The 14,040-nt window shown below is 43.1% G+C and overlaps 1 protein-coding gene across 5 annotated transcripts in view; it reads left to right on the top strand.

Annotated features, from left to right (window-relative positions):
- LOC121567277 (fibroblast growth factor 12) overlaps positions 1-14,040 on the top strand; it is a 180,492-nt gene that overhangs the window by 127,445 nt on the left and 39,007 nt on the right. For all 5 annotated transcript variants that reach the window (XM_041877178.1, XM_041877176.1, XM_041877174.2 and 2 more), the window contains one exon: positions 5,040-5,150. In XM_041877178.1, coding sequence (XP_041733112.1) covers positions 5,040-5,150 — 111 coding nt within the window. The remainder of the gene's footprint in view (positions 1-5,039; positions 5,151-14,040) is intronic.

Below are 14,040 nucleotides of genomic sequence, written 5' to 3'. Positions count from 1 at the left end.
ATTAAAGGTCTTGGGAAACTAACGAAAGTATAACACAATTCTGTTCTCTGGTGGCTCTTAAGGGTTAACAGTTCAGGGATGTCTCTTCCACATCCAAAATCATAACTCTCCCTCGCTCAAATAACTTTTCCCCAGCCTTACTGTATTCCACGTTGCAGCTAGTGGCCAACCCAGCAAAACGTCCTTCCAAATGTCCCACACGTATTTCCACAGGTGCATATATCCAAAGGTGAGTATTTCCCAAAGGTAAGTATCTCCAAATCCTTATATTCCTCATGGAAGTGGACGGGCAGCACTCTTGTCCTCCCGAGAGCCCAGGTTGGAGACTGTGTCTCTTCCCTTCCCAAACCTTCAGCTCATCAGCTCCTGATTGGTTTCAGCTGCGTGGGAAGATTGGCCATAGAGGGTTGGAGTTCCCGACCATACCAGCAGATGGAGCCATAGCTGTCTGGGTTTGCAGCCACCTCAGGGGGATGTAACGTCCCTCCCGGACACAGCCTCTCGTGACATCACAATCTCTAGAAGACAGAACGCGTCTCCTTCCTGAGCGGTATGACGGCTGCGTGTTCACATGGTGTTTATACTTGTGTACTATTGTTTGTACAGATGAACGTGGTACCTTCAGGCATTTGGAAATTGCTCCCAAGGATGAACCAGACTTGTGGAGGTCTATATTTTTTTTTATAAGGTCTTGGCTGATTTCTTTTGATTTTCCCATGATGTCAAGCAAAGAGGCACTGAGTTTGAAGGTTGGCCTTGAAATACATCCACAGGTACACCTCCAATTGACTCAAATGATGTCAATTAGCCTATCAGAAGCTTCTAAAGCCATGACATCATATTCTGGAATTTTCCAAGCTGTTTAAAGGCACAGTCAACTTAGTGTATGTAAACTTCTGACCCATTGGAATTGTGATACAGTAATTATAAGTGAAATAATCTGTGTGTAAACAATTGTTGGAAAACTTACTTGTGTCATGTACAAAAGTAGATGTCCTAACCGACTTGCCAAACTATATAGTTTGTTAACAAGAAATTTGTGGAGTGGTTGAAAAATGAGTTTTAATTACTCCAACCTAAGTGTATGTATGTAGGCGTGTCCAAACCTTTGACTGGTACTGTATGTCAGACGCGTGTGAAGTTTCACATTTATTTTTTACATGTACATTTATCCCGTGAACAAATCACATGAACAATGTCACGTGAAACAAAAATTCACGAGCCAGACACGTTAAGTTTTACATGTATTTGTCACATGACTCAGACAGACACGTGGTTTCCCAACATTTTCATATGTAACATTCTAAACCAGACAACGTGATTAATCATAATATAAAGAAATGGGTGCACTAAAATTACAAAAAGTTATAACTGATTAACTCAAGATAGCCCTGATTCAAAATCATGTCTTTGTCGAAAAGTATCTGTTTACATTAATTCCAAAAGCAAACCTATTCACACATTTCCAAATACATTACAATTTCATTTAGGCCTGTGTATTAAATGTAACAAAAACCAATGGACAGCTAACCACATCAGATGCAAAAATGGCTAGCTAGGATGAAATGGAAGGCTAGGTATTGCCTATCACTAAGCTAGCTAGCAGTTAGCAATTAGCATGCAACGATTAGATACACCTTTCATAAAAAGTTACCTTCTAAAATACATATAATTACTGTGGTTCATATGTAAATACACTCAATATGAGCCCTCGTTTGTAAAAAATATAACGATTTAAGAGCCAAAACATTTATAATGGAATTAAAATATATTCTGTTCTCATTGACTTGCATACAAAAGTGAACTAGCTAGCTAGCTACTTAGCTTGGCTACACTCATGTAAATGTGAAAATCTCACTTGATCAAAACAATTAAATTATACATCAAAATTACCAGAACTCAACACTGTTTAGTTAAACATGTTATCTCTAGATTCTTTAAAAATAACCATGTGTATAAACCTGAAAACAGGATAAAAAAATGAGGAGACACGGAGAGCTAGCGTCTCTGTTCTTTTCACTGGGCTTCATCCAACAGTCACGGACCAACGTACGAGAAAAAGAGGCGGCGCCTGCAGCAATAACACTCTCCCTAGTGGTAGTGCTAAGTATACATGTACAGTGCCTTCGGAAAGTATTCAGACCCTTTGACTTTTTCCACATTTTGTTACATTACAGCCTTAATCTAAAATGGATAAAATAAATATATAATCCGCAGCAATCTATACACAATACCCCATAATGACAAAGCGAACAGTTTTTTTTACATTTTTGTAAATGTATTAAAAAGAAAAAACAGAAATACATTATTTACATAAGTATTCAGACCCATTGCTATGAGACTCGAAATTCAGCTCAGGTACACCCTGTTTCCATTGATCATCCTTGAGATGTTTCTACAACATGATTGGAGTCCACCCGTGGTAAATTCAATTGATAGGATATGATTTGGAAAGGCACACACCTGTCTATATAAGGTCCCACAGTTGACAGTGCATGTCAGAGCAAAAACCAAGACATGAGGTTGAAGGAATTGTCCGTAGAGCTCTGAGACAGGATTGTTTGGAGGCACATATCTGGGGAAGGGTACCAAAAAATTTCTGCAGCATTGACAGTCCCCAAGAACACAGTGGCCTCCATCATTCTTAAATGGAAGAAGTTTGGAACCACCAAGACTCTTCCTAGAGCTGGCCGCCTGGCCAAACTGAGCAATCAGGGGAGAAGGGCCTTGGTCAGGGAGGTGACCAAGAACCCGATAGTCACTCTGATAGAGCTCTAGAGTTCCTCTGTGGAGATGGGAGAACCTTCCAGAAGGACAACCATCTCTGCAGCACCACCAATCAGGCCTTTATGGTAGAGTGGGCAGACCGAAGCCACTCCTCAGTAAAAGGCATGACAACCCGCTTGGAGTTTGCCAAAAGGCACCTAAAGACTCTCAGACCATGAGAAACAAGATTATCTGGTCTGATGAAACCAAGATTGAACTCTTTGACCTGAATGGCCTGAATGCCAAGCGTCACTTCTAGAAACCTGGCACCATCCCTACAGTGAAGCATGGTGGTGGCAGAATCATGCTGTGGGGATGTTTTTAAACGGCAGGGACTGGAAGACTAGTCAGGATCGACGCAAAGATGAACAGAGCAAAGGACAGAGAGATCCTTAATGAAAACCTGCTCCAGAGAAAATAGCTGTGCAGCAATGATCCCCATCCAGCCTGACAGAGCTTGAGTGGATCTGCAGAGAAGAATGGGAGAAACTCCCCAAATACAGGTGTGCCAAGCTTGTAGCGTCATACCTAAGACTCGAGGCTGAAATCGCTGCCAAAGGTGCTTCAACAAAGTAGTGAGTAAAGGGTCTGAATACTTATGTAAATGTAATATTTCCGTTTTTTATTTCTAATAAATTAACAAAATGTTCTAAAAACCTGTTTTTGCTTCGTCATTATGGGGTATTGTGTGTAGATTGATGATGGATAAAAAAAATAATAATAATTTTAGAATAAGGCTGTAACCTAACAAAATGTGGAAAAAGTCAAGGGGTCTGAATACTTTTCGAAGGCACTGTATATCAATGCAACACTATGGAGGACTACAATAATAATGGAGTGGATGGCTTGGAAGTAAGAAATCATTATTTTGTATGCTCAGCTAGGCTAAGTAACCTTTTTACAGAATGGCATTACTGAATTTGCTATTCTACATTTGGAAACATTGTTACTGCAACATGTTTACACCACCTTTTCACATGTGAGGAGAATAACACTATTTCACCCCCACATGTGAACTTGTGAAGTTTTCTTACATGTGAAACTGCAAATGTTCACGTGTTTAACATGTACATTTATTTAACTATTATTCTTCTTGTTGTTATTCTCCTCACATGTGAAAAGGTGGTGTAAACATGTGAAATCTAAGCTCATTATGTGAAAACAGCCACATTTCACACATTTTTGTTGTTGTTGTGCGGGTTCCTCCAGTACTTGAAGTGAAGGAAGGCACACTAACGACCTGGACCAGAGCTATCAGTGTCCATGTTAAGGTGAAGCATCGTTGGTGAAGAATGCTTTATTGATCAATGGGCCAATTCTCACAGTTAGGCTACAAGCAAGTTAGTCAGAGGTTTAAGAGTATCATATCTATCACCGATGGGTGAGAGGAGGCGGACCACACATTTCTGCATCCTATTTAACGTATCCCTCCACCTTTCAGTGTTTCTATCACCACTGGGTCTGCCTCATCAGCAGCGTTTAACTGGCACACCGACTTGCTCTAAATAGTGCTGTATTTTAGGCTTTTTCCATCTCTTCCTGCATGATTTGGGTGTCAGGCGGCTGTAGTGCCAAGATTATCTGTCCCACATTGTGTGCCCTGTTCATGATTTGGAGGTGGCTTCTTAGACCGTTTGTTTTTCGGTTCGGTTTTGATCCATTAACTGAAAGATTTTTATCTACAAGACTGGGAGATGGTTTTCCACTGATTAGTGTTATGTTGGTATCTGCATTCTCTAAATGGCCCTAACGTACAAGTAGTTGTCGTGATTAACCTCATTCTTTTTATTCTCTTTACCATTGAGTGATGGTCTGAGGAGGATCTGTCTGCCTCTCTGTCATGGTGGGAGGCATTGTTTGCTTGTGTGTCATCACATGTATCACACGGCAAATCATTCATTATGTAGCCTATCACATGGCACTGTAATAATGGGTACTAACTCAGGCTTACACTATAAGACCAGGAGTTTTTCCTGATCACGTGACCTGACCAGACCTGGAAGAACTCTGGGCCCTAGTAATAGTCTAGTTTTTCCTGGTCAGCCCCTAATCATTGAAAAGGGTACCAAGGGTATGAGGGCATGGCATTCAAGTGTTTTGGTGCCTTAAGTGACCTGGGCCTTGTTCATTGCAACGGAAAACTAAAATTATTATTCTTATTGGACACATTCAGGTAGTTCCTCCCTGTTTCAGTCCATTTTATTCTGTTTGGTGCTTAATGAACATGACCCAAGCAGCTAGCTAACCCTTATCCCTGTTGTGTTGTGTTGCAGAGCCGCAGCTGAAGGGCATTGTGACGCGACTGTTCAGCGAGCAGGGCTTCTACCTGCAGATGAAGCCGGACGGCACCATAAATGGGACCAAGGACGAGAACAGCGACTACAGTGAGTTTATATGACACACATTACAATTCCCAACATGCACATCTCCTATCATACAATCTGAAAGTACAATACACTTTGTCCTGGTGATGCCTAGCCGTACGATAACATTTCATCATGATAGTGTACATGGATATTGACAAACCGCAATCTAGAATTCCACAGAGATTACCTGTGCAAGCCTCAACACTCATTTACATTTTTTACATTTACTCTTATCCAGAGCAACTTACAGTGAATACATTATTTTTTATATATATATACTGGCCCCCTGTGGGAATCGAACCCACAACCCTGGCGTTGCAAACGCCATGCTCTATCAACTGAGCTACATCCCTGCCGGCCATTCCCTCCCCTACCCTGGACGACGCTGGGCCAATTGTGCGCCGCCCATGAGTCTCCCGGTCGCGGCCGGCTGCGACAGAGCCTGGATTCGAACCAGGATCAGACCACTGCGCCACTCAGGAGCTCCACACACACACGTCTGCATTACCTTCACACACCTGTCAAACAGGGTTACGTTTGTGTCACCTTCACAAACAACTCTGTGTGTGACCAGCTAAATCTGTGCAGACACACTGAAAAGAGTGGAGTTGAGTAGAGAGGAGTGATAGATGGCCCACACTCTGTCGCTGTATTTCTCAGCTAGGCGAGCCGGTCACACTATCAGTGTCATCGCTCTCCACTCTGTTTCTCAAACAACCTATTAACTGTCGGGCCAGGAGCATTCCCCTCCATCCGTCTGGCGGGAAGGTGATCTGTCCCCTCCCTGACTTACATGCAGTATCAGCCTGGAGGTACACAAGTTACATGCATGTACATGTAAGTAAGGGTTGGCCCTGTAAGTCACTTTTATCCAAAGCGACTTAGTCATACAGTACGTGCATACAGAGGACCACTCATCCAATCTTTGTGCTCTTGGAGTGAGGCACAACATGTTGCCAAGGACAGAATGAAGTGGAGGGAGCTCATTGTCTCAATAGAGATGAAGAGTATTAAGTAAGTAGTTAACCTGTGTGCTTGGTCGACTCACACACCGACTATTTCCCCTATCTACAGTGGGGGAAAAAAGTATTTAGTCAGCCACCAATTGTGCAAGTTCTCCCACTTAAAAAGATGAGAGAGGCCTGTAATTTTCATCATAGGTACACGTCAACTATGACAGACAAATTGAGAAGAAACAAATCCAGAAAATCACATTGTAGGATTTTTAATGAATTTATTTGCAAATTATGGTGGAAAATAAGTATTTGGTCACCTACAAACAAGCAAGATTTCTGGCTCTCACAGACCTGTAACTTCTTCTTTAAGAGGCTCCTCTGTCCTGCACTCGTTACCTGTATTAATGGCACCTGTTTGAACTTGTTATCAGTATAAAAGACACCTGTCCACAACCTCAAACAGTCACACTCCAAACTCCACTATGGCCAAGACCAAAGAGCTGTCAAAGGACACCAGAAACACAATTGTAGACCTGCACCAGGCTGGGAAGACTGAATCTGCAATAGGTAAGCAGCTTGGTTTGAAGAAATCAACTGTGGGAGCAATTATTAGAAAATGGAAGACATACAAGACCACTGATAATCTCCCTCGATCTGGGGCTCCACGCAAGATCTCACCCCGTGGGGTCAAAATGATCACAAGAACGGTGAGCAAAAATCCCAGAACCACACGGGGGGGACCTAGTGAATGACCTGCAGAGAGCTGGGACCAAAGTAACAAAGCCTACCATCAGTAACACACTACGCTGCCAGGGACTCAAATCCTGCAGTGCCAGACGTGTCCCCCTGCTTAAGCCAGTACATGTCCAGGCCCGTCTGAAGTTTGCTAGAGTGCATTTGGATGATCCAGAAGAGGATTGGGAGAATGTCATATGGTCAGATGAAACCAAAATAGAACTTTTTGGTAAAAACTCAACTCGTCGTGTTTGGAGGACAAAGAATGCTGAGTTGCATCCAAAGAACACCATACCTACTGTGAAGCATGGGGGTGGAAACATCATGCTTTGGGGCTGTTTTTCTGCAAAGGGACCAGGACGACTGATCCGTGTAAAGGAAAGAATGAATGGGGCCATGTATCGTGAGATTTTGAGTGAAAACCTCCTTCCATCAGCAAGGGCATTGAAGATGAAACGTGGCTGGGTCTTTCAGCATGACAATGATCCCAAACACACCGCCCGGGCAACGAAGGAGTGGCTTCGTAAGAAGCATTTCAAGGTCCTGGAGTGGCCTAGCCAGTCTCCAGATCTCAACCCCATAGACAATCTTTGGAGGGAGTTGAAAATCTGTGTTGCCCAGCGACAGCCCCAAAACATCACTGCTCTAGAGGAGATCTGCATGGAGGAATGGGCCAAAATACCAGCAACAGTGTGTGAAAACCTTGTGAAGACTTACAGAAAACGTTTGACCTGTGTCATTGCCAACAAAGGGTATATTAACAAAGTATTGAGAAACTTTTGTTATTGACCAAATACTTATTTTCCACCATAATTTGCAAATAAATTCATTAAAAATCCTACAATGTGATTTTCTGGAAAAAAAATTCTCATTTTGTCTGTCATAGTTGACGTGTACCTATGATGAAAATTACAGGCCTCTCTCATCTTTTAGTGGGAGAACTTGCACAATTGGTGGCTGACTAAATACTTTTTTTCCCCACTGTATGTCAAAGTGTGTGTGTTAGTGCTGCAGCACACACTGTATTGCAGGGGCGAGATTACCTACTGTACCTGGCAGTCATGAAACGGTAGAGAAGAGTGGGCGGTGGCAGCCACGGTTCCCACGGTAACTCAACTCGCAACTCTGCTGAACAAAAAACTATTCAGCAAAGGAAAGTCAAACTTCCTCCTCCCTTCTCCTCTGCTGTACCAGGCGGAGAGTAGAAGTAGAAGTAGAAGAAGAAGTATCAGAAGGAACATTTCACAGCATATGAGTCTGCAGAGCTTCAGGGGAAGGAGAATAGAAGAATAAACAGCTGGCAAGATGTTGGCCTTATTTCTTTCACATCTCCTACTGATATTGAGGAGATAGATGGCGTAGAGAAGCCAGAACGATCTAATGTAAACTCAATGAGCTCTATGAGAAGAAGAAAGGAGAGGAGGGAAGAGAAGCGAGGAAAGCTGATAAGAGGAGGAGGAGGAGAGAGGGGAAGAGAGGAAAATATGGGGGAAAGACAATAGAGGAGGTAAAGAGGGCTGATAAGAGGAGGAGGAGAGAGGAGAAGAAAGGAGAGGTTGGAGCCAGACCCAAAATGACAGGCAGCCGCCTGCCCAGTTGTGCTTTTTCAGTGGATGGATGGTGGATGCAGTACAATATTTGTTTTCGTGGAGAGAGAGAGAGGATTAATGCCTGGTGAGCTGTGTAGCCAAAGGGCTCCTTCTTCACAGAGGAGCTCAGTTGCACCCACTCACAATGCTGAAGTATTTTTGCATCCCCTCCTAATCCCGTTGGATTTGCGTCCTCGCGGATTATATCACCTATCCCTCTCTGTTAAAAAAAAAACGTATCTGCCTAGCCCACATCAGCGCATCCGATAGGCTTAGCGTTGTTACGTGATCCATGAATGATCGTCCCAGCTCTGCTTTGTGAGGATTGGCATTGTGGAGCTCCATAAGGTTGGCGTTAACATGAGCTTTATGGGCTGCCGGAATTCAAGTGCTTTTTTTTCTGGGATTTTGCTCAGAATCCAGGAAGCAGTGGTGAGAAATGCTGCCAGGTCTTAGGACAGTTTTGAGGATATGATGTTAAAGGGACAATCTGGGATTGGTACATCCGTTTTGGACCTTTTAATAAATGATTTGATACATAGCCATTGATTCTTAAAAAATATAATTGATAAATGCCTCATGAGCTTAGTTCAACTGTCACCTTTAAATATAAGCTTTCCTAAATCCATTGTTTGTAAACAATGTAATTGTAAACAAATACTGTACAGCCTAAAAACATTGTTAGGGTCTGGACTCTATTCATAACGCAGCACTGTGGACAGCTGACAATTCCGTTTTTAAAGGTAATTTCCAATTGAGCCGACATGTACAGCATTTCCAGTGAATGCAGTCACCGTGATAGTGAGAACAATGCCTTTTACATTTTTGTAAGTTGCTTTGGCTAAATGGCATTTACAGCGCATTCGGAAAGTATTCAGACCCCTTGACTTTTTCCACATTTTGTGACGTTACAGCCTTATTCTAAAATTGATTCAATTGTTTTTTTTCCCCATCATCAATCTACACACAATACCCCATAATGACAAAGCAAAAACAGCTTCCAACCTTTGGCAGCGATTAAAGCCTCGAGTCTTCTTGGGTATGACGCTACAGGCTTGGCACAACTGTATTTGGGGAGTTTCTCCCATTCTTCTCTGCAGATCCTCTCAAACTCTGTCAGGTTGGATGGGGAGCGTCGCTGCACAGCTATTTTCAGGTCTCTCCAGAGATGTTCGATTGGGTTCAAGTCCGGGCTCTGGCTGGGCCACTCAAGGACATTCAGAGACATGTCCCGAAGCCACTCCTGCTTTGTTTTGGCTGTGTGCTCAGGGTCGTTGTCCTGTTGGAAGGTGAACCTTCACCCCAGTCTGAGGTCCTGAGCGCTCTGGAGCAGGTTTTCATCAAGGAACTCTCTGTACTTTGCTCCGTTCATCTTTCCCTCGATCCTGACTAGTCCCTGCCGCTGAAAAACATCCCCACAGCATGATGCTGCCACCACCATGCTTCACTGTAGGGATGGTATTGACCAGGTGATGAGCGGTGCATGGTTTCCTCCAGGTTTGGCATTCAGGCCAAAGAGTTCAATCTTGGTTTCATCAGACCAGATAATCTTGTTTCCCATGGTCTGTGAGTCCTTTAGGTGCCTTTTGGCAAACTCCAAAAGGGCTGTCATGTCCGTCTGGCCACTCTACCATAAAGGCCTGATTGGTGGAGTGCTGCAGAGATGGTTGTCCTTCTGGAAGGTTCTCCCATCTTCACAGAGGAACTCTGGAGCACTGTCAGAGTGACCATCGGGCTCTTGGTCACCTGCCTGACCAAGGCCCTTCTCCCCCGATTGCTCAGTTTGGCTGGGTGGCCAACTCTAGGAAGAGTCTTAGTGGTTCCAAACGTCTTCCATTTAAGAACGATGGAGGCCACTGTTTTCTTGGGGACATTCAATGCTGCAAAAATGTTTTGGTACCCTTCCCCAGATCTGTGCCTCGACACAATCCTGTCTCAGAGTTCTTCGGACAATTCCTTCAACCTCATGTCTTGGTTTTTGCTCTGACATGCACTGTCAACTGTGGGACCTTATATAGACAGGTGTGTGCCTTTCTAAATCATGTCCAATCAATTAAATTTACCACAGGTGGACTCCAATGAAGTTGTAGAAAGATCTCAAGGATGATAAATGGAAACCGGACACCCCTGAGCTCAATTTCGAGTCTCATAGCAAAGGGTCTGAATATTTATGTTATTAAGGTATTTCAGTTTTTTATTTTTAATACATTTGCAAACATGTCTAAAAACCGTTTTTTGCTTTGTCATTATCGGGTATTGTGTGTAGATTGAGGACATTTTTTTATTTAATCAATTTTAGAATAAGGCTGTAACGTAACAAAATGTGGAGAAAGTGAAGGGATCTGAATACTTTCCGAATGCACTGTATGCAAAACAAGCACATAAAGCGGCAGGTAGCTTAGTGGTTAAGAGCGTTGTGCCAGTAACCGAAAGGTCGCTGGTTCTAATCCCCAAGCCGACTAGGTGAAAAATGTGTCGATGTGCCCTTGAGCAAGGCAGTTAACCCTAATTGCTCCTGTAAGTCGCTCTGGATAAGAGCGTCTGCTAAATGACTAAAATGTAAAGCCTTATTAATTCATAAATGGCATGTTAGCTGACTGATATTATCTCATAGAACACAATGTATAAACCTGTGTTAACTTCAGACCTTATTTTCTGCGTTTATCCCAAAGCCCCATTCTTTCTCCATTAATTTCCCCCATAGGAATGGCCAATGAACCAGAGGTAGAAAATGCTAACTCATTTATGGTTTTTAGGACTACAAGCTGGCGAGCTCTATTAAGTGGCAAATAAATTAACAGGGTTGGCCGTAACAGGGTTGACAATTTCATCTTAAATCAGACATAAATCCCTGTGGGACGGGGAATGGAAGCTTGTTGTGGAAAGGGCAAATGAATGCGAGCTTCACAACATGTTTTTATTATTGAAACATTTCTAGCCTGTCTATCTATGGGTAACAGGGTTGACGTGTTATGCTCGACCCGCTCAGTTTTCCACCACAAAACACCAGAAAATGGCCAAAAAGAGTAAAACCAGCACACCTGCTTTTGGGCAGTTCCACCAATTCGGTGCCTTTTGAGAAGTGTACCTTGTGTTACAGAACCGTCTAGACAGCCTACTTTTAACACTGTACTCACTAAGTCTAGGGGTTATAGGCTTGCCTAATGGTTCTGTAACCTGAATGAATGTGTGCATTAATTTGAAAAGTAAGCGCATACGACCAGGTGATGGATGTACATGTGCCCAGGGAGACAGCAACCTTACCTTAGGTCCAGGGCCAGCTCTATCTTGACTCTTTTGGGTTGGCGAGCCCAAGCGGATTGTTATGTTCAGTGACAGAAACAAATATACAAAAAGGAAAACTGCAAACAGGCATGCCTAAACTAAAGGTTCAAAATCTAAACGAAAGGCTGCATGCCCACAAAACAAAACAGCAGCCTCACGGCTTGCAAACTGGGACACTGACTGACGATCACCTTAATTGGCAACACCTGTCCTTATCAAGACTTGGCAGCACAGCACTTGGACATGGTTGCTGCTGCCCCCTGGGGGAATGGAATGTGGGCGTGGTAGTGAGCTGTAATGTAGAGTCTAAACTACCTAATCTATTCCATAACACTTGATAAAAAACAAATTTTAACATTCTGTCATAAAAAAGCACATGTTCAACTTCATAAAAAAACATCTAGATCTGCTCGAAAAGAAGGCATGCGCATTAACGAACAAGACAACAAAATTAGCCTTCTGGAAACAAGGCTGCAAACTTTAGAAGATGAACTGGATGAGAGAAAAAAACATGAGAATATTGTCCTTAAAGGAAGAGGAGGAAAAGGGAGACCTTTCTAGCTACGTGGTCAAACTGATATCAGAGGAGCTTGGCGTGGATATATCACCAGAGGATCTGGAACGATGCCACCAAATACTCTTGCATGGTAATCTTCAAGCTGTGGAACTATCAGACCAAAGTCAACATTCTGAAGGCACAGGGGGGAAAGGAAATCAAAATCCACGGCCAGTCCATTCGATTCGTCCATGACCTGTCTGCTAAGCTGAGAAAAAAATGCAAGCAATATATTCTGATCAGACAGTCACTGGAGGAAAAATGAATCAAGTCCCAACTCTGCTTCCCTGGCAGTGCTGTGGGTATGGAAGGGAACACATAAGATGGAATGCAGATGAAGCCCTAAACATGCTGCAAGAAACTTTTCCAGTTGAAGGAGAGCCCACTACCCTGAGGAGAGGAAGATGACAGAAAAAGCGATAAGGACATTAGGCAACAGACGTCTAAGACCATCATAAGTTGAGACTATCTAAACTCTACTGTTCCCAAGTAACTGTTCTTCTCTAGGAAGTAATGATAGAAGTAGCCGATAACAATGAGCTACATGGACACTGAAAAGACAATATAAAAGAGGAAATATAGCACGTATGTTAATAATTGCTCTATAGATGTGTGTGGGCGTGAGGGTGTGAGTGGGTGTATGTGTGTGTATGTGTTTGTGCAAATGAATTGGAGTGTGAAGGAGTATGAATATGCGTAGGAGGGCGAGAGAGAATGGGTGGGTGGATGCATAAGGTAAATATTGTATGTGAATGAAGGAGAATCGATATATGGATGGGTGTAAATGTGTCCGAGAAGAAGGGAAGGTGGGAAAAGACGGGAGGTTGGGATAAACTTTGCCTGGGTGGGTAAGGGAGGGCAAGGATGGGAGGGGGTGATAAACTTGGCTTGGGCAGGCAAGGGTGAGTAAGGATGGGGGGAGGGTGGGACAAGTTTGGCTTGGGTGAGCAAGGGTGGGTAAGGATGGGAGGGGTGGACAAGCTTGGCTTGGGTGGAATAAAGGGGGGAGAAAACTGAGAGGGGGAGGTGGAGAGGAAAGGGTTGGCCTGGGAGAAGGAAGGATTTAACTATACTATAATGTAATTTTATTTATTTTTGTGATTTGCAAACCTGTAAAAGGAATGAGTTCTGGACAGATTAGGAGAGGATGTCGAGTCATTATTATTCCTTGTTTGTCATTATAGTTAAGATCCAACGGTGGTTATTGGTGAGAGTGGAGAGGGGCTCTATCTGAGGGATTAGGACGGGGAGGGCATCAGACATTACTCTGAAGCGTGTGTGTGATGCCTCCATTCATCCCACTTCAGTCTCTTGGTGGACCCACTCTCCCCAAGTAGACTCCCACCAGCCGCTATAATTTAATTTACAAGGTAATACAAACTGACCACTGTACTTACAGTGGGGAAAAAAGTATTTAGTCAGCCACCAATTGTGCAAGTTCTCCCACTTAAAAAGATGAGAGAGGCCTGTAATTTTCATCATAGGTACACGTCAACTATGACAGACAAATTGAGAAAAAAACATCCAGAAAATCACATTGTAGGATTTTTAATGAATTTATTTGCAAATTATGGTGGAAAATAAGTATTTGGTCACCTACAAACAAGCAAGATATCTGGCTCTCACAAACTTCTTCTTTAAGAGGCTCCTCTGTCCTCCACTCGTTACCTGTATTAATGGCACCTGTTTGAACTTGTTATCAGTATAAAAGACACCTGTCCACAACCTCAAACAGTCACACTCCAAACTCCACTATGGCCAAGACCAAAGAGCTGTCAAAGGACACC

The sequence above is a fragment of the Coregonus clupeaformis genome, chromosome 6 (assembly GCF_020615455.1).
Source record: "Coregonus clupeaformis isolate EN_2021a chromosome 6, ASM2061545v1, whole genome shotgun sequence".
In the NCBI taxonomy this organism is placed as follows: domain Eukaryota; kingdom Metazoa; phylum Chordata; class Actinopteri; order Salmoniformes; family Salmonidae; genus Coregonus; species Coregonus clupeaformis.
This window is presented reverse-complemented; position numbering and strand designations above follow the sequence as displayed.